Source organism: Muscardinus avellanarius, assembly GCF_963383645.1.
Source record: "Muscardinus avellanarius genome assembly, chromosome: 6".
NCBI classification, from domain to species: domain Eukaryota; kingdom Metazoa; phylum Chordata; class Mammalia; order Rodentia; family Gliridae; genus Muscardinus; species Muscardinus avellanarius.
Window position 1 is genome coordinate 94,002,787 of NC_137791.1, and position 21,591 is coordinate 94,024,377.

The 21,591-nt window shown below is 42.6% G+C and overlaps 1 protein-coding gene across 1 annotated transcript in view; it reads right to left on the reverse strand.

Moving 5' to 3' along the window:
• Positions 1-1,531, reverse strand: part of CEP135 (centrosomal protein 135) — a gene marked incomplete at its 3' end in the record, with an annotated part of 58,311 nt that extends 56,780 nt beyond the window's left edge. Inside the window, exon 1 of the mRNA XM_080698031.1 lies at positions 1,404-1,531. Coding sequence (XP_080554157.1) covers positions 1,404-1,516 — 113 coding nt within the window. The 5' untranslated portion in view covers positions 1,517-1,531. The remainder of the gene's footprint in view (positions 1-1,403) is intronic.
• Positions 1,532-21,591: the final 20,060 nt, after the last annotated feature.

Here is a 21,591-nt window from a genome sequence, read left to right on the forward strand (position 1 = left end):
AAGATAGCCTCTTCAACAAATGGTGTTGGCAAAACTGGTTAACCATATGCAGAAAATTGGATGTTAATCCCACTTTTTCACCCTGTACAAAAGTCAACTCACGATGGATCAAAGACTTGGAAATTAAACCAGAGACTTTGAAGCTCCTTGAAGAGGGCATAGGTCCAACACTACAACACATAGGCACAGACAAACATTTCCTCAACAAGACCCCAAAGGCACAACAAATTAAAAGGAGAATCAAGACATGGGATTGCATGAAACTGAAGAGCTTCTGTTGAACAAAGGAAACTAGCGAGAATCTCAATCGAGAGCCAACAGAATGGGAGATTTTTACCACCTACACCACTGATAGAGGACTAATATCTAGAATATACAGAGAACTCGAGAAACTCAACACTAAGAAAACAAAGCATCCAATAACAAAATGGGCAAATGAACTAAATAGACACTTCACAAAAGAAGAAATTCAAATGGCCAATAAATGCATGAAAAAATGCTCAATATCACTGGCAATCAGAGAAATGCAAATCAAAACTACCCTGAGATTTCACCTAACTCCAACTAGAATGGCCATCATTCAAAACACAAACAACAACAGATGCTGGCGAGGATGTGGAGAAGTGGGAACTCTAAGACACTGTTGGTGGGATTGCAAATTAGTGCAACCACTTTGGAAAACAGTATGGAGAATCCTCAGAAGAATGGGAACAAATCTACCATTTGATCCAGCAATACCACTGTTGGTTATCTACCCAAAAGAAAAGAAACCAAACTACCAAACTAATGCATGTGTATCTATGTTCATAGCTGCACAATTCACCATAGCCAAACTATGGAACCAGCTAAGATGTCCATCAACAGATGAATGGATTACAAAACTGTGGGATATGTACACAATGGAATTTTACTCAGCCATCAAAAAAAACTCAATTATGTCATTTCCAGGGAAATGGATGGAACTGGAGGACATTATGCTAAGTGAGATTAGTCAGTCACAAAAAATAAGAAATCAGATGCTTTCCCTAATATGTGAGAGTTAGGGAGAAATGGGTCATAGGAGGAACTCTTGAAAGAGGAAATCCTATAGAGGAGCAAACAAGACAACCTAAAGGAGGAGAAAGGAGGGGGGAAGAGGAAAATCTCTAACACACACAATGTACTTAAACATATTGAAGTCAATCACTAAACCAAGCAAGGGAGGGAGGGAAGGGTAGGGAATGGGGTGGGAATTGGGTAGGGGTTAAATCAGCGATGAGTACATGTTTGTACACACAAGTTTTTTACCCCAATATGTTGTATGAATATAAACCAGTAAAAAATTTTAAAAAAAGAAATTAAATCAGAAGCTAGATAAATGGATTAAGGATCATATATGTTTAGAACTGTATTTCTATGTTTACCTGAAAAGTTTTTCTACCAAAGGTAAACACTCCACTGTCAGAGTCTGGCGGTATCCCAATTGATCCAACCTTTTTCTAATATTAACATACTTTCTTTCTGCAGCTGTAGTCATCTTGACTTCCAAAACCAGTTTTATTCACTTCAAAAGTTAACGTTCTAAAAGAAAGAAAGAAATTACATTTTTATAGCTATTATTGTTGTTTGGCAATAAGAAGAAAAGAAGTACCCGGGCCTGAAATCTCAAGTATTAGGAGGCTGAGGCAGAAGATGGTGAATTTGAGGCCAGCCTGGGTAATTTAGGAAGAAACCATTTTAAAATAAAATGTTTCACAAAAAGAAGATTCTCTTAATATGAAACAATTATTTTTGTTAATCTTTTGGAATATTTAGACTGATTTAAATCCACCATGTATTATCTCTATATTGTTGCACTAAAATATGTATCTCTTAATAAAATTTTTTTTTTTTTTTTTTTTTGGTGGTACTGGGGTTCCTGGAAACCCTTCTACCTCCGGGCTACACTCCCAGACCTATTTTCTATTTTTATTTGGAAACAGGCTCTCTTAAGCCAGCTCGGCTGGCTTCGAACCTACGCAATCCTCCTGTCCTGCGTGTGCCACCATGCCCGGCTAAATTTTTTTTTTTTTTTTTTTGGTAGTACTGGGGGTGGAACACAGAGGCTTTCTACCTCCAAGATATACTCCCAGGCCTATTTTACATTTTATTTGGAAAGAGGGTCTCACTAAGTTGCTGAGAGTCTCGCTAAGTAGCCGAGACTGGTTTAAACCTGTGCAATCCTCCTGTGTCAGCCTCCCAATGTGGGGATTACAAGCATGCGCCACCATGCCCAGTAATAAATTTAAATGTCAAACTGAAACAATAAAAGATGCTAAAAGAGGCTGGTATAGTAGCATATGCCTGTAATCCCAGTATTTGGGAGGCTAAAACAGGAGGATCACAGGTTCCAGATCAGCAGGAGGTAACAAGACTTTGTTTCAAAATAAAAGATAAAATAAGGCTCAGGTAGCTTAGTGATAGAATACCCCTGGTTTCAATGCCCTGTACTATCCCATTCTTCCCAAAATAACAAGATTTATCAGAGCCCCAGACAGGTAGAGAGAGAGAGACAGAGACAGACAGACAGACACTAGGGATTGAACCCAGAGGTAGCAGTCTACTTCTGAGCCACACTCCAAGCTTGAATTTATTTTTTCTTTTTTTTGGTGGTACTGGGGTTCCTGGAAGCCCTTCTACCTCCGGGCTACACTCCCAGACCTATTTTATATTTTTATTTGGAAACAGGGTCTCGAGCCAGCGAGGCTGGCTTCAAACCTGAGTGATCCTCCTGTCTCCGCCTCCCAAGCGCAGGGATTACAAGCATGCACCGCCAAGCCCGGCCTTTATTTTTTATTTTGAAACAGGTTCTTACTAAGTTGTAGGTGGCCTCACTATGTTGAAACTAGCCAGAAATTTGTAATCCTCCTGCCCTGGCCTCAAATACTGGGATTATAGGCATGCCCAGCTAAGCAGTAAACATAAAAGAAAAATCTATAGGCTGGAGTTCATCAAAATTTAAAACATCTATTCAACAAAATACTCCATTAAGAAAATATAAAGGCAAACCCAGATCACCATAAAATGAGGAAATATTTTATATGGAATATAAAATTAATTCTTATAATTAAATAAGTAAAAAAAAAAAATAAGAAAATGTATTTGGTTGGGAGCCTGAGACAGGAAGATCCTAGGTTCCAGGCCAACCTCAGCAATATAGAGAACCCGCAGCAACTTAGTGAGATCCTGTTGTTTCAAAATAATAAGGCTGGGGTGTATATCAGAGGTAGAACACCTCTGGGTTCCATTCTCAATATCATAAAAAAAGAAAAGAAAAGAAAGATAATTTACTTGGGCTAAAACTAAAATTAAGTTGAACTAGAGACTTGAAGAAGCACCTTGCAAAAGATACCTGAAGATGAGTATCATATGAGAAGGGGCTCCCAACACTGGTCATCAGAGAAATACAAATCAAAACCACACGAGGAACAATTAGGACTTACAAAACCCAACGTCAGCAAAGATTTAGAGCTAATGAAATCCTCACACATTGCTGACAGGAGTTTAAAAATCATCTTGGGCCAGGCATGGTGGCGCATGCTTGTAATCCCCACGCTTGGGAGGTGGAGACAGCTTCGAAGCCAGCCACACTGGCTTAAGAGACCCTGTTTCCAAATAAAAGATAAAATAGGTTTGGGAGTGTAGCCTGGAGGTAGAAGGGTTCCATTCCCAGTACAAAAAAAAAAAATCATCTTGGAAAAAAATCCTGGCAGTTTCCTATAAAATTAGACATACTTCTAACCTATAACCCTATAATTCTATTCCTAGGTATTTACAAAGGAAAATAAAAACTATATCCACAAAAACTTAAAATGAACTTATTTATAATAGCCCCAAACTAGAAACAACTTATTCATCAATAGCAAAAAGAATAAGCAAACTATAGTATACATGTGTGTATATATACACATTTTTTCCCTTTTTTCTGTATGTGATACTGGGAATTGAACCCAGAGGTGTTCTGCTTCCGAGCTAAACCTCTATTTTATTTCTATTTTGAAAAGTGCCCCACTAGGTTGCTGAGGGCCTTGCTAGGTTGCTGAGGTGATTAGCCTCCCAATTACTGGGATTTCAGGTGTGGACCATGCCCAGGCTAACTGTAATCCTACTCAAGGATAAAAGGGAAGGAACTACCTATACATAGCCACAACATGGATAAATCTTAAAAATATTATTTGAGTAAAAGAAGTCAAAAGGGTTGTATGATCTATTTAGAATTCAAGAATAGGTAAAAAATTAAACTATGGGGAAAAAATTAGAATAGCAGTCACCCAGGGAGGTGGAAATTGACTAGAATGGTTAAGAACTGTCTAGGATGATGAAAGTATTGACTGTGGTAGTGGTTACACAGGTATATACAGTTATGGAAGCTTTCCAAGTGTACTTATAACTAAGGGCTGAGTGTGTAGAGAGTGGTTGAGTGCTTGCCTAGCATGTGCTAAGGCCTGGGTTTGATCCCCAGCATGACATAAACACATACGCACAAAACAAAGATCAGATGTACACTTAAGATATATACATTTCGCTTCAATTTTTAAAAATAACACATATATAAATATCTCTCTACATGCTTTATATCTGTCTTTTAAATATTTTTAATTTTTATTGGTGTATTACAGCTATACATCTTAACTGAGTACAAGATATTCATAAGTAACTTTTCTGTCAATTCGCCTTAAAATGGAGTTATCCAAAGATCATTTATTTTAAAACTTTGTGAGTTTTTTGTCTTGGCATGTATATGATACTAAGGAGTGAACCCAGAGCTATTCTACCTCTGAGCTACACTCTCAGCCCTCCGAGGTACTAGAATTATAGGTATGAGCCACCTATGCCTGGCTAACTTTGCTCTTTTCAAACCTTTGCCGACTAAACATAGCCATAGGATCCATATTATAAATAAAAACCACGTCTCTGTTGTTCTTCACAATTGATAAAATATTAATGTAATGCATGTGAATACATATAAAAGTTGTTTCTCATAACCATCCCGTTATGATAAAGGACCAGTAATAATATCATCCCTATATAAAGGAACACACACACACACACACACACACACACACACACACACACACACACGGGGTGGGGGAGAACCAGAGGAGTGCTTTAGGGAACCCCCCGCAGATGTCAGAAATCAGAAATGCACCTGACAAGCCAGGCTAACAAGGCCCACATCACGCAAACCTTTTCCCCTTTGTTAACTGCTGTTATCCAGATATACTTCCTCTTCACATCCTGCTTTGAGAAGGAGGAAGAGGAGATGAGACTACGAATCGAAATAACACGGCCAGGGCTACAAAACACGAGACAGATTAAAATCCTCCCGGGGAGGGCAAAAGCGGTGCACCGTACCGGGCTCGGCGGCGGGCTGTCTTCCGCGGGGTCTGGGATGGAAACATTGTGGCTGGACCCAAAGTGTCCAGCCCCACGGCCCAAAGCCTCAGTGCGGGGCCCGGGCCGCGGGGAGGCGGCCCGCACTCTCGACCCCAGCGTTAGTTGCCAGCGCCGCGGAGCGCAGACCCGCGGCCGCCACCCCGCTCCCGGAGGTTCTGGCCCGCCCCTTCCGGGCTGTTTTCGAAGGCGCTTTGGGGACCGTGTTCGCAAATAGCTGAGAGCGCGTTTAGATTTCAAACCATCCATCCACCCCGCCCTCGGCCCGCGCCCTCGGCCCGCGCCCTCCATGGCTCCCGCCCCAGGCCGCTCCCGCGCCGCCGCCCCGCGCTCACCGCAGCCCCCGCCGCGCCCTCCGCCCGCGGCCGCATCGCCCTCCGCACTCGCCTCCCTCGCCGCCGGCTCCTTTCCCTCCAGCCACCCGCTCCAGCGCTAGAGCAGTTTGAAAATGGCGCGGAGAGACGCTCGGGGCCCACTCGGAGGAGGCGCCGCGGTTGCCCCGGTAACGGCAGCGGCGGACCGTGCGCGGAAACGGTGCCCCGGTGCCCGGAAACGCAGCGGCCCGACGGGCACGAGGTCACGGCGCCCCCTGGCGGACGGCGTTCGCGGCGGACAGCCCCCACCCCGCACTTCCGCCGCGCTGGGCTTGACGTTCTTTAGCCGACAGAGGTGTGGAGCCCTTGCTCTGTGCAGGGTGCGAGCATGCGAGCGCGGGTCTTGTCTTAGGCCTAGGATTAATCCTCAACTGCAAGATCATCGCCTATTCACCTCGTCCCCATTACAGATATCACATTGTCTTTGCGAGTCCTGGAAGCAAACTGCAGGACTAAGAAGAAACAGGAAGAACAAAAATAGCTTTACAACAGAAAATGAGCCTCTCTGTGGGCTCTGCAGGACTCCAGTATCACCCTGTGCCAGGAGCCCCGAAATGCTCTCATGAGACTTGGTTCTTGGCAGAGGCAATCCTGATGATAGGGGAGAAGAGAGCAACACAGAGAAGAAATAATAATAAAAAAGGAAGAGCCTCCCTCTACTGGGCACCATATGATTACTAAAAAGGACACTTTCCTGCAGGGGGCTTGGGCCTCCAAATCTGGCAAGGAGCATCCAAGAACTAAACAGAGCTCCAATTTCTGAAGGGTGTACTTGGGTCTCTGAGCCAGAAGCTGCTATTCTTTGCTAGGGTGGTAACGCCGGTTGGCCTTGGCAAGCCACATGACCTTTGTGGAAGGACCATCAGTTCGTTCTGTGCTGCTATAATAGAATACCATAGACTGAAAAATTTATTTTTCACCGTTCTGAGGTTAGGAAACCCAACATCAAGGTGATATTGAAACGGGGGTTTCTTGAGAGAAAACCCTGGCGAGTTCTTGTCTACAGTGAGCGAAGAATGATACCCGCAGACCTCAGGAAGGGGAGTAAAAGGTTTATTGGAAGCAGCAGGGAATGGGGCAAGGGTGGCTGAACACCCCCAAAGGGGCTGGAACTCTGGGTCCAGCAGCTGCCTTCAGGACAATACTTGAGAGTAGCCCAAGCCGAATTGCCTTCAGGTGCAGGCTGCTTTCTTCCAGAGTCCACGCGATCTGCCAGAAGGGAATAGAGAAAAGTGGCCGAACACCCCATAGGGGCTGTCAGAACTCCGGGGTCCAGTAGCTGCCTTCAGGGTTACTACCCGAGTGTCGCCCGAGCCAAGTGTCCATCAGTTGCAAACTACTTTCTCTCAGAGCCCACGCCATCTGCCAGAAAAGAAGTACAGGTCACCCCTAGGGGCCTGGCCAGCCATGATGTCCAGCAGAGGCCTTCAGGTCACTACTCGAGAGTCGCCCGAGTACGTGCCCTCAGATGCACTCTGCCTTCTCTCAGGGCCAACACGACCTGACCTGCAAGAGAGAGAACAGCTCCCCAAAAGGGGAGGGGGTCCCGAGCAGGAAAGTCCCCCTTTTGCCATTCAACTGGCCAATGCCTGACCGCTTGCAAGTTCGCTTTTGGTTAGGGTGACTTTTAAATTCCAAGAAGAATTTGCATAGGGCATTTGCAAGTCCTTTGAAGGGTCTCCTTTCAGGAATGCCAGACTTGCTCAGTGGGTTTGTTGATTAGGAAACTCAGGATGGCTTTGTGAAGCTCTGGCCTTCTTATCTCTGAGCCTTTGGAGTTTCAGGCATTTGTCGCCCCTCAGGAAACTCAGGAAATTAACTTTTTTCTACCAAGGCCTTTTCCCTATCTGCCTATTCCCTTTCTATCTCCTCAATATCACCTGGCCAGGGGCTCCTTTCTGTGTAGTAAAGTGGCAAGAGGCTTCACAGAACGAGAAAAACCACAAGAAACTTGTAGCCCAGAATCAATTTATAAGAGTGACTCCTGTGGATGGGACCTCTGTGACCTAAATACCTCTCCCAAGTCTCACGTCCCAACACGGTTGCACTAGGGATTAAGTTTCCAACATAGACCTTTTGGGGGACACAGGCAAACCACACAGGGTTGGTCTGTATTTGTGCCTTTTCCCCATCTGTGACATAGGGACACTACTATCGCTACTGGCCTAGTCCTTTTTTTTTTCTTTTTTTTTCGGTGTGGTTGTGGGATTTGCTAAATGCATGCCCAATGGTTTTGTTATCTGCAACATGTTCTTCTGGGATAAGTGAATGATATAATAAAAACAATCATACAAAAAAAGGAATAAATCTTCTTTGAGCCTGTAAACCCAAACGCCAAAATAATGAAGAAATATAATGTGAATGAAGACAACTAACAATCAAAACACCAATTCTCCACGAATGAAATGAGTCTGATGAAACTTTTAAATAAATATGTATAAAATGATCTTGATCTGGGTTTCTCAACTTCAGCACTCTTGACATTTGGCGCTGGAAAATTCTTTGTTGAATAAGCCCGTTCTGTTTATTACAGAATGTGTAGCATCCTTCCTGGCTTCTATGAACTGGATACCAGTAACAGCCTCCAACTCTTGGGTGTTATGACAACCGAAAACATCTCCAGACATTTCTGAATTTCCCTTGGGAGGCAAAAATCACCGCGGTTTAAAACCGCTGATTTAGATGGATGAAGAAATGAGTGCTATTAAAAGAATAAGAATTATTATTATTATTATTATTATTATTATTATTATTATTTTGCGATACTGGGGATGGAACCCAGAGGCATTCTATCACTGAGCTATACCCTCAGTGCTATTTTTTAGTCTTTTGTTTTTGAAACAGGGTCTCACTGAGTTGGAAGGGCCTCACTAAGTAGCTGAAGCATGAACCACAGTCCTCCAGTCTCCACTTCCCAAATGCTGGGATTACAAGTATGTGCCACCACATCCAGCTAGAATAAGAATTAATTTGTTTAATTTTTAAAAAATTTTGATTGGTGCATTATATTCATACATTATATTGGGGTAAAACAACTTGTGTGGACATACATGTACACATCACCCATTTAGCCCCTACCCAATTCCTACCCCATTCCCTCCCCATCCCTCCTTCCCTTGCTTGGCTTAGTGGTTGACTTCGATATGTTTAAGCACATTGTGTGTTTTAGAGAATTTCCTTCTTCCCCCCTCCCATCCTCTCGTTTAGGTTGTCTTGTTTGCTCCTCTATAGGATTTCCTTTTTCATCTAGACTTCCTCCTATGACCCATTTCTCCCTAACTCTCACATATTAGGGAAAGCATCTGATTTCTTATTTTTTGTGACTGACTAATCTCACTTAGCATAATGTCCTCCAGTTCCATCCATTTCCCTGAAAATGATGTAATTGAGGTTTTTTTTAATGGCTGAGTAAAATTCCATTGTGTATATATCCCACAGTTTTGTAATCCATTCATCTGTTGATGGACATCTTGGCTGGTTCCATAGTTTGGCTATGGTGAATTGTGCAGCTATGAACATAGATATACATACATTAATTTGGTAGTTTGGTTTCGTTTCTTTTGGGTAGATACCCAGAAGTGGTATTGCTGGATCAAATGGTAGATTTGTTCCCATTCTTCTGAGGATTCTCCATACTGTTTTCCAAAGTGGTTGCACTAATTTGCAATCCCACCAACAATGTCTTAGAGTTCCCACTTCTCCACATCCTCGCCAGCATTTGTTGTTGTGTTTTGAATGATGGCCATTCTAGTTGGAGTTAGGTGAAATCTCAGGGTAGTTTTGATTTGCAGCTCTCTGATTGCCAATGATGAAGAATAAGAATTATTAAATGAAACAAAAACTGGTAGCAGGGCGTGGTGGCACATGCTTGTAATCCCAGCATTCAGGAGGCTGAGACAGGAGAATCGAGGTTCATGGACAGGCTCAGCTACTTAGTGAAGCCCTCTGCAACTCAGTGAGACCATGACTCAAACTAAAGAATAAAAATTCGGGCTGGGGGGTGTGGCTTGGAGGTAGAATGCCCCTGGGTTCCATCCCCAGTACCACAAAAACAAAACAAAACGAAACAAAAACCCACTGGTGAGTCTGTTAAGTATGTAAGGAAACCAATCAGAAAACTTAGATAGCCGGGCATGGTGGTGCACGCTTGTAATCCTCGCACTTGGGAGGCTGAGACAGGAGGATCACACAGGTTCAAAGCCAGCCTCAGCTGGCTTAAGAGACCCTGTTTCCAAATATAAAATAGGTCTGGGAGTGTAGCCCAGAGGTAGAAGGCCCCTGGGTTCCATCCCCAGTACCACAAAAAAAAAGAAAGAAAGAAAGAAAGAAAGAGAGAAAGAAAGAAAGAAAACTTAGATATTACAAACATAGTTACCAAAAGTAAATTTTTAAAACTAACTACCTGGAATAAATGACAGATTAGCCACAGTTAAAAAGAATTGGACAATTTAGCTGAATATCAGTGCAAAGAAATAAAAATAAACTATATAGAAAAACAATTAATAAATATAGGTAATGATTTGAGATGTTCCAAGAATGCACTAGAAAGAATAGCAGCTATGGTAGGCAAAATGATTCCCCAAAGACTTTCACACTTTAATCTGGGAAGCCTAAGACGTGGCAAGGGGGTCTTTGCAGGTATACTTAAGATTAAAGGCTTTGGCCGGGCGTGGTGGTGCACGCTTGTAATCCCTGCACTGGGGAGGCTGAGACAGGAGGATTGCACAGGTTCTAAGCCAGCCTCAGCTACTTAGTGAGGCTCTCAGCAACTTAGTGAGACTCTGTTTCCAAATAAAAAATAAAATAGGTCTGGGAGTATAGCCTGAGGTAGAAAGCCTCTGGGTTCCACCCCCAGTACCACCAAAAAGAAAGAAAGAAAGAAAAAAGGATTAAAGGCTTTGGCAAGCACAATGGTACATTCCTGTAATCCCAGGTACTTGAGAGGCTGAGGCAGGAGGATCAAAAGCTTGAGGCCAGCCTAGGCAATTTAGCAAGACTCTGTCCAAAAATAAAATACAAAAAAGGAATGGGAATGTAGCTCAGCAGTAGATAGTTTGCCTAGCCTGTGAGAGGTCCTGTGTTCAGTACTGCAAAAGAAAAAAAGGTCTTAAAATAGGAATTGTACACATGGATTGTACACATGGTCCCAATATATTCACATTAACCTTTAAAAGAAAAGATGTGTGAGAAGGACTTGATGGAAAAGACATAAGGAACTGATGTGCTGACTTGAAAAGGGCAACATGTTAAGACTCCCAGTAAATAACCAACACTGTTAACTGAAGCTCACCCTACAGCTTAGGCACTGAGTTCCTTACAACCTGGATGATCTAGGAAACAGATTCTACGCTAGACTCTTACTGCTGGGTAAGAGCCCGAGCTGATGTCACCTTAATTTATGCCGCAGAGCCCTCCTGGACTTCTGACCTACATAAATTTGTTTTGTTTTCATCTACTAAATTTGTGGTGACTTGTTACAGTAGCAATGGAAAACTGATACTGAAATGGGGGTTTCTTGGTGAGTTGTTGTCTACTGTGAGCGAAGAATGACACCTGCAGACCTCAGGAAGGGGAGTAAAAGGTTTACTGGAAGCAGCAGGGAATGGGGGGGGGGGAAGTGGCTGAACACCCCAAAGGGGCTGGAACTCTGGGTCCAGCAGCTGCCTTCAGGACAATACTTGAGAGTAGCCCAAGCCGAATTGCCTTCAGGTGCAGGCTGCTTTCTTCCACTGTCCATGCGATCTGCCAGAAGGGAATAGAGAAAAGTGGCCGATCACCCCAAAGGGGTAGTCGGAACTCCGGGGTCCATTAGCTGCCTTCAGGGTCACTACCCAAGTGTCACCCGAGTGTCGCCTGAGCTAAGTGTCCGTCAGTTGCAAACTACTTTCTCCGAGTCCACGAGATCTGCCAGAAAAGAGGTGCAGGTCACCCCTAAGGGCCTGGTCAGCCATAATGTCCAGCAGAGGCCTTCAGGTCACTACTCGAGAGTTGCCCGAGCTACGTGCCCTCAGATGCACCCTGCCTTCTCTCAGGGCCAACACGACCTGTGAGAGAGAGAACAGCTCCCCAAAAGGGGAGGGGGTCCCGAGCGGGAAAGTCCCCTCTTTTCCATCCGACTGGCAAAGGCCTGACTGCTTGCAAGTCCATTTTTGGTTAGGGTGACTTTGGGAATTCCAGGAAGCAGCTCTCAGGATTTGCATAGGGTATTTGCAAGTCCTTTGAAGGGTCTCCTTTCAGGAATGCCAGACTTGCTTGGTGAGGGGCTCCTGGGTTTGCTGATTAGTAAACAGATGGCTTTGTGAAGCTCTGGCCTTATCTCTGAGCCTTTGGAGTGTCAGGCATTTGTCGCCCCTCAGGAAACTCAGGAAATTAACTTTTTTCTACTAAGGCCTTTTCCCTATCTGCCTATTTCCTTTCTACCTCCTCAATACAACAGAGAAGCAATATTTTAAGAGATGACAACTGTCTGGGGCGTGGTGGCAAACGCCTGTAATCTCAGTACTTGGGAGGCCAAAATGGGAGAATCACAGATTTGAGGCCAGCCTCAACAACTTAGTGAGACCCTGTATCAAAATAAAAATAGCTAGGTGTGTAGCTCAGAGGTATAACCCTACAAGGTTTAATCCCCAGTATATAAAAAAAGAGCTGATAACTGATAATTTTCCAAGATTAAGCCATAATCTTCAGATTAAAAATGTGCATTATTCTAACTAAAGATGGCAAGCTAAATGTCTCTCTTCCCTCCCTTCAATCCTCTAAAAATGACAATAAATAATTTGAAGGGGTAATTTTTTAAAAGGCAGTATGACAAAGAGGATGGTAGAGGAGAAAACTAGCAAACTATAAATGGCATCCTTTTAGATGTGAGATTATGAAGCCCACCTGTGAGGTCAATACCACATATTATCAAAGTCTATCTTTAAACTCCCAAGTCACCTTCTGAGCGTCTAGGTGCTCACTTTCCAAGAGACGCAGTAAATGTGACCTGAGTAAACAGCAGGGCTACATCTTCCGTGTCAGTTTCACAGGGAGCATAGCTGCCCAAATTATTCAAATTGTGTAGCTTTTCCTATTTCTGTGTTTCTTGATTGAGAGCATTTTGTTGAATTTATATAAGTAAATCCTTGGGCATTAGGACTTCTTATATATTGTTATGCATTGACTTGTGCGCTCCTTAAAATTCATATTTAAAATTTGTTGCCAGCCATGTTGGCACACACCTGTAATCTCAGTACTTCAAAGACTGAGACAGGAGGATCACAAGTTCAAGGCCAGCCTCAGCAACTCAGCAAGACAATCAGGGAGTCAGGGAGATTGTGTTTCTCCCTAACATAGGAAATTAAAGGGGCTGGGAAGGTAGCTGGGAGGTAGAATGCCTCCGGGTTCCCAGTGGCATGAATAAATACATTTCTAACTTCCAGCATCCCAAAACGTGACCTTACTTGGGAATGAGGTCATCACAGATTTAATTAGTTATTATGAGGTCATACTGAAGTAAGTTGGGTCCATAGACCAATCTGACTGGTGTCCCTATGAAAAGAAACCCCTATGGGAGAGAGAGAGAGAGAGAGAGAGAGAGAGAGAGAGAGAGAGAGAGAGAGAGAGAGAGAGAGAGAGAGAGAGAGAGAGAGAGAGAGAGAGAGAGAGAGAGAGAGAGATCTGTAGTCGAACATGGTGGTGTACGCCTGTAAGCTCAGTACTTGGGAGGCTAAGACAGGAGGATCTCAGGTCGGAGGCAGACTCAGCAACTGAGCAAGGCCCTTTCTCAAAATTTAAAGAAAGGTGGGGTGGGGGTATGCCTCAAAAATATAATACCTCTGGGTTCAGTCCCAAGTACCAAAGGAGGAGGGAAAAAGAAAAAGAGTCTGTGCAGGGGTGAGACAATATGAAGGCATACAGAGAACACCATTTTCCAGGAATACTGGTGACTGCTAGAAAATCCCCAGAAGCTGGAGAGAAGCGTGGGGCTCATGGTTTCTGACTGACCTCGGGAGCAGACCCTGAGGGCACCTGCACCTCAGGTTTGAAGTCTCCATAACTTAGAGACGACGCATTCTGTTGGTTATCTAAGCAATGTGTGCTACTTTGTTATGGCAGCCCTACCAAACTAATACATACATGTTTAAGTACCAGCTGATGACACAGAATGAATGTCACAGGAATTCAGAAAAGAAGAATAATATTACGAAGACTGGAATACCTTCTTAAAGCTTCACAGGGCAAATAGGACTTGGAGGTTTCTAGATCTTGGAGGTTTGAGAAATAAGAGGGAGAGATTTGGGGAGGGGAGAAGAGGAAGAGAGGAGATAATGTGATGAGAAAGATTTCAATGGAGAATGTTTCCTTCCGTTTTTGTAAAGACAGCAGGCTGATGGGGCTGGGGGAGCAGAGTGGCCTAGGTAATGACAAGACGAGAAAAGCGAAGTCACAAAGACTCACCAACTGTTGGATCTCAGAGCTTAGTTTTTATCCAGTATGTAATAGAGAATTATTAAATGTTTTTAAACTGAATAAATACTTGAAGAAATTAGTTGGGGAAAATTGATGTAGGTGGTAGAGAGGGAGAATGGTGGACAGTGAGTGGTGCAGAAAACAACGCTGTCTAGGACAAGAGGTGGGTGATTATTCTGGTGGTGGGATAAAGGTCTGAAGGAAACGGGAGAGAAATCACAAAGGAATAATGAGTGGGGTGAAGTGAAGGAACTGTCCCTGAGAGCCCAGGAGTGGAAGAAATCTAGGTAAATGTCTAGGTTTGAGCTTCAGAGACTGAAGATCCCAAGTCGGTAAAATGAGGAAGTCACTTGCCGTGTGCTGGGGCTGGAAGGGATGGGAGCCAATGGGAAGCTGGGTCATATGAGGAGCTGTAGGTGCAATTGCAGAAACGTATGTGGTTTGTGCAAGTGATATTTCTTCTTAGCTTAGAGAAAAATGGAGAGTCCTTTTTTCTTTTTCTGTTTCTGTATTTTAAAAACAGATTCTCTAAATCTGGATATTGTTTCTACTTTAGTCACTGCATATTCTGTATCTCCCATTAGACTGTGATCCCCTTATGTGACCAAAACAAAAACCCTAATATGTTCTCCTTTATACCCCTAACCCAAACAAGGTGTCTGGCACTTAATAGAAGATCAAGAAATGTGAATTGAATTGAACTGAACTGAATAAACTGGGCCTTCCGACAACATGCTCACCCAGTATCTGCTCCAGTATACAACAGTTGCCTCCCTTGACTGGCTCGGAGGTGGGGCTAAAATTTCAAAATTTCAATGTTACTGTCAGCTAATTCAGGTCCTTTTTTTTTTTTTTTTGAGCAGCAGGGGATCAATTTTCCTGTTGCCACAGATATATGGCGTGGCTGGCAACCTGATTCTTATTGGTAGGTAAGCATGGTGGTTAGGATAGTTCCAGTCTGTCTGGAGCTTGTGCCTTAATGACTTGGCCACAAGACACGTTCAAGCTGCGTAGGCAATCGGATGTTATGAGAAGCTGTTCTTTAGCAGAGAGATAGTGGGAAATTATTTTCAAGAAAGGATCGCTTTTAGAGAACACAATGCTGAAGCATCTCAGTGATGGAGCTTTTCCATCACGTGTCTGAAAAGGCAGTAAACATTTTCATTTCATAATGCTAGGGAAGAGCATTACACCTTTCCATCACCTTTTAGAAAGACAGAATAGAGATAAGAAAGAATGTAGGCTCTGCATCAGTGAAAAACTTGATAAACACCGCTATATTAAAACACAGAACAGAACAACAACAACAAAATAAACATTTACATGTCAAAAGAGAAAGAATAAACCAGGAAGATATCTGCAACTTATAAGCCTCCTATATATACAGCTCCTGTAAATTGATAGTAAGATGACTAATAATAGACTGCATTGGGAAAATAGTTTTTTGTCTTTGCAATACTGGGGAAGGAACCCAGGGGCATTCTACTTCCAAGCTACATCCCTAGCCCTATTTTTCTTTTATTCTTTATTTTGAAACAAGATCTCACTGAGTTGCAAAGGGTGTAAGTAGCTGAGGCTGGCCATGAACCACAAGCATGCACCACCATGCCCCACTGGAAAACTAGTTTTAATATAGGCAATGGTATAAAAATATAATTTGTCAAATGCCTCTCACCATATCAAAAAACTCAAATGCTGAAAAAAAGAGGCATATCCATGAAAATGCAGATGTGAAGGACGAGCAGGTAGCCAAATAAAGAAAATAGATAAAGATAACAAAGCTAAGAGACTAAGAAACTAATAGCCACAGTGTAATGACAGCTCACTGGGTTCTCCTTGAAAACAGCTTTACATAGTGCACACTTCACAGGTACCAGTTCATCTAATCACTATACTATCCTTAAGAAGTAGGAAGTATTGAGGTTCCTATTTTACAAATGGGATTCACTAACCTACCAGAAGTCATAAAATAAACGATAGAGTATTGACTAGACTCTGGAGGCTAATGCAACTCTGTGAGTTTGGCAGATGGTCAAGGAAGTGAGTTGTATAGGATAATGACCCAAAAAAGAATTATCAGATTAAGGTCAATTAACTTTGTGAAGACATAGTTGCCAGCTCTTTGAAGTTTAAGGGCACCAGCCTTCTAGTTAGAGCACAGACATCCTCTGCAACTCTCCCTGTGTTTGATCATCACAGCTGCCACCCAAGCACAAGCACCACAAGAAAATTCTGCTTTTTTGAAGCAGCTCATTGCATTGCTGAATCTCTTTATTAGAAAACATCCTCTTTTATGAAGATAAAACTACTTGTCCATGATCGTAAGCAGTTTGTTCCAAACAATCCTAAGAAATTGTGCATGTGATGACTCTTCAGAATAAGTACCCTGGATTCTTCAATCTTTGTGCATGTGATATGGTCTCTGGTCATGACTTTTTGAGTAGAGACTCTCTAGTTTCTCAGTTTTCTTATTAAAATGCACCCTCAGAAATGTTTTCATGGGATTGGAGCTGAATACTGGCATGTATATATTTCCCTTAATGTGTCTTCTGAGCACACTCACCGCATATCAACGCAGTATCCCATCACATTCGCCTCTTTAGCACCCAAGTCACATATTCTCCAGGGAAGAACCATGCATGATGCTGTTTTTATGGCTTATAGGTCTTAATATCAATATTTACGTATAGTACCCTGAATGCAAAGTTGATGTTTCTGGAGCAGAGATCGGTTCTTTAATTTTCATCAGTGACCACCATTTCTCCTGAGGTATGGCCAGAGCCAGATGTTACCTACATGTACTAGGTTTAGGACTACAGGAGATTAAGTCCCCACATTGTGGGTCTAAGGCACTTCACATGGAGGGACAGCTTTCTCCCTTTTCCTTCTGAAAAGGGGAGAGAACCCTTCACTCCGTAGGGTATACTAGTTTTCCTTGGGAAGGAAAGGGAAGAGTCCTGGCTTTGTACTTTATGGAAGGTAAATGAGTTTCCCCAGTGGAGGACAAGAGAAGCCCCTCCTGGGTTCCAACTTTTGGGCTGGCTCCTTGGTTTCAGATTTTACTCCCTCTTTGAATAGTCAACACATTCTGAAGAAAAAAATATCTCCAGAGTTCTCTCAATATCCAGTTGTAATTTTGAGTAGACACTTGCTAAGGCTTGTTCTTTAGCCTAAGGTCCAATATGACTTGCTCAGAATGTTCTATCCAAAAACATGAACATACTTGATGCCCTGGGCTTGACCTGAGTCTTTTCCCTAGGTCCAGACTGGAAGCATGACCACTCTGTTGTTCTCTTTCTTACTCTTTTCCTCTTTTTCTTAACACAGATTGTAGAGATTCGGCCCAAATATGAGTGAAGATGCTTTGGCTGCAAGTATCAGTGTCACTAATAATTGATTGAGTGGCAAAACCATCTGCTACTTGTCCTACCTGATAAAATACCTGGTGGCAGCAGATCCTACTTTGGTTTGTGGTTCAGTGATTCCACCAAGGGCTCCACAGGTTTTTATCCTTCTTATCTCCTTAGTGGGTGATTGTTATCCTCAGACATTTTGTTTCATGGTCACAGGATGGTTTTCACAACCCTAAGAAACAGGCTTGTGTGCAATGACACCCAAGACAAGAAGAGCCACCTGACAAGAGAAAAAATAAAGAATAAGCTGGGCGTGGTGGTGCTCGCTTGTAATTCCAGCACTTGAGAGGCTGAGACAGGAGGATCAAGGTTTGTGGACAGCCTTAGCTACTTATTAAGGCCCTCAGTGAGACTCTGTTTCAAAATAAACAATAAATAAATAGGGCTGGGGGTGTAGCTCAGAGGTAGAATGCCTCTGGGTTCAATCCCCAGAACTGCAAAATAAAAAGTCTATATTGTAACTGATTTTTTAATTTATTCAGCAGGATTGTGAGTTGCACTTGCACCACATCTCAGAAGTATGGAGATGAAATGCCAGTCTGTTATCCGCCAATGACCACCAGGAGCCGAGGTTCTGATGCAAATGCAGAAGGGATTTTTATTTAAACTCGAGCTCGGGCTCTCCACACACACCAACACAGTGGTCACGGAAGAAGAGCCTCGTGTTTCCTGAGAAGAAAGACTTTATCCTTTAGAAAGGCCACCCAGGGGAAGATGGCAACCGAGAAAAGCGGGGCTTAAGAGCCCCGCTAACAACAAATCTCCATTACCACAAAATCAGCGCCTTGCATAGCCAGAAAACACCATCACCAGTGAAACAAAAAATCACCAGGCTCCAGAGAGAAAGCGGACTGAGAACAGAGCCACAGAGGAGATACACCGGCCTTGCGCCCGAGGACGCGACAGATGCGGCAGCAGCGCCATACTGCCGGCGGCACCAGCGAATTCACGGGACGGCTACAGCAAGCCGAGGTGAGCCACTGCGGAACAGCTAGGCGGGATTTCTCCACGCAGAGAGCATCTAAAGCTCCCAGTGGCCGAGCTCAGCACACGCTGCAGGGATTCAGAGTAGAAATCAAAATCAAGAAGAAAAACGCCAGCCCCATAGCCGAGGGCGTAGCAGCGGCGCCATATTGCCACCGGCGGCAGCAGCAGAGAATTCAGTGAGGCCAGTACAGCTACATCTGCGTACTCAAGAACAGTGAGTCAAATTGCGGGCCACAGAGGAGAAATCCCAGTACTGTACTCCCTGGGACTTGACCCAGTGGGGGAGTGGCGGTGGCAGAGATATCACACCATAGGAGAACGTGCAACCTGGCACCCCCCACAGTCTAAAGCAGCCTCTATCGACTCTCTGGGTCGGAGACTCTGTGATACAACCCAGTAAAGGAGTAGTGGGGTCTGAGATACTACTGACTCGAGATCCAGAACACCTTAAGGGAAGTCATAGTGACCCAAGGGAAGAACCCAGAGAAGGCACAAACATCGGAAATCATGGGAAAGAGGAATAACAATGGAGCAATGAATGCCCACAATCCCACAACATCAGAACCCGATAAAACAGAAAATCAGAGATTTCTAGAAGATCAAATCAGGAAAATAACTGTAGAAATAATAGAGGTGCTTCAAAAAGAACTCAGAGAGAGCCAAAAAGAGATAAAGGATGCAATTAATGAAGTAAAGGCCTCAATTCAAAGCACAAACAACCGATTAGAACACATGGAGAACAGTATCTCGCTCTTAGAAGATGAGCAATCCAAAAATGAACTCATAGTTTCTAATCTAGAAAAAAATATCCGACAACAGGAATCTGATATTGAAGAAATATGGGCCCATTTTAAGAGAGCTAACCTAAGAATAATTGGAATAGAGGAGGGAAAAGAAAGTGAAACCAAAGGGATCAACAATCTCTTCAAAGAAGTAATAGCAGAAAATTTTCCAAACATAGAGCAAGAGGTTGATACAAAGGTCCAGAAAACTTATAGAACTCCCTTTAGACAGGATCGGAGAAGAGGATCCCCACGCCACATAATTGTCAAAATGACCAATGTGGAAGCCAAGCAGAGAATCTTAAAGGCAACAAAAACAAAGGGCCAAGTGACATTCAGAGGCAAACCAATTAGAATCACTCCAGACTTCCCAAACCAAGTCATGAGAGCCAGAAGGGCTTGGAGTAACATATTCCTAACTCTGAAAGAAAACAACTTCCAGCCAAAAATTTCCTACCCAGCAAAACTTTCTATCAAATTAGATGGAAAAATAAGAAGCTTCCATGACAAACAGAAACTGAAGGAATTTATGTCTTCAAAACCAGCACTAGAGAAAATACTCAAAGAGATTAACTACAAAGAAATAGGTAACACACACCAGAACCAGAGAAACAAGAGTTTCCATCCAACAGACAATTAAGATTGGTTATCTGTGGAGATTCATTATTTATGTTAGTCTTTTACCCATCTCTAAATGGTATTGTTTGCCTTTATTGTTTTTAATTTTTAGGATTTCTAGTTGGAATATTAATATACCTTCAGATATAGCAATTGGAAATATTTTATCCCATTCTATTAGTAACTGTTAACTCTGTTTACATTGTCTTTGGATATACAATTTTTTTTTTTAGGGAGTCTGTATACTCCTCTGTTGCCTGTGCCATTGAAATCATAACCAAGAAATCACTGCCAATTTCAATGTTGTGAGGTTTTATGACCCAGATTTTCTCCTAAAATTTTAAAGTCTTAAGATTTATATTCAGGTCTTTTATCTATTTTGAGTTAATATTTGTATATGGGATTAGGTAAGGGTCCAATTTTATTCTTTTCCATGTAATTATTATTTTTTAACAATATTTAGTTAAAAGATTATCATTTCCACCACCAAATGTTCGTGGAAACCTTGTCAAAAATAACTTGACAATATAGGGAAGAATTTAGCTCTAGGCTTTTATTTAACTCCAATGGTTTATATATCTGCCTTTAGAATAGTACTACACTGTTTCAATTATTGTAGCTTTATATGGTTTGAAATCAGAAAATATATATCTTCTAGCTTTGTTCTTTTTCAAGATCGTTTTGGGTACCTAGACTCCATATTCCATATTAGGATAGATTGTTTTCTGAAAAATAAATATATAAATATATGATAGTTTCACCTAAAAAATAGAAAAAAAATATTCTCTGGTAAGAAAGAAAGCAAAAAGAAATATTGAAATGTTATCTTTAAGTCATCAAAAGCTTGGTACCAGACAAATGAAACTGTTATGTGAGATTATCATTTTTAATTTTAGATAAATTGCCATAATACTAGATGTCAACTACTTAGCCAAGCATGGGAGGGAGGGATAGGGAGAGAATGGGGTGGGGATTGGGTGGGGGCTGACTGGGAAAAGTGTGCATGTATGTCTACAAAAGTATGTATCCTAGTATGATGTATGAATACAGTGCACCAATAAAAAAAATATAAAATAAATAGAAAGGCCACCCAACCCACCTTCTCATTGACTGCTTATTTTAAAACAAAAGCCTTCTGTCGCCCCCCTCGATTGGTTTAGCTTTCGAGCCTTGGGAAGGGGTTGTCACCAAGGAAGTATTGGCCATATCAGGTGGCCTTTGATTGGTCTGGCCCAAGGCGCTTATCTCAGAAATGTTCAGGATGGGTGGGGGTCTCTTACTCCAGGCAGAGTGACCTTGCCCCGATGCCTGCAAATTCCAGACCTAAATATACTCGACACCAATTGGCTGTTGCTAGGGGAAGATCAGATTAGCGCAGTTAGCAGTTTTTTTTTTTTTTTTCTTCCAGGAAATAGGGCAATAGGTTACAGGGGAACAGAAACTTAATTTTAGACAGAAACTTAGGCCTACTCTACTTAAAGCTTTAACTGGAACCTGTCATGGCATCTCTTTGGTCCTTCAGAGACATTGCAATTTCATTATTAACTATAACCC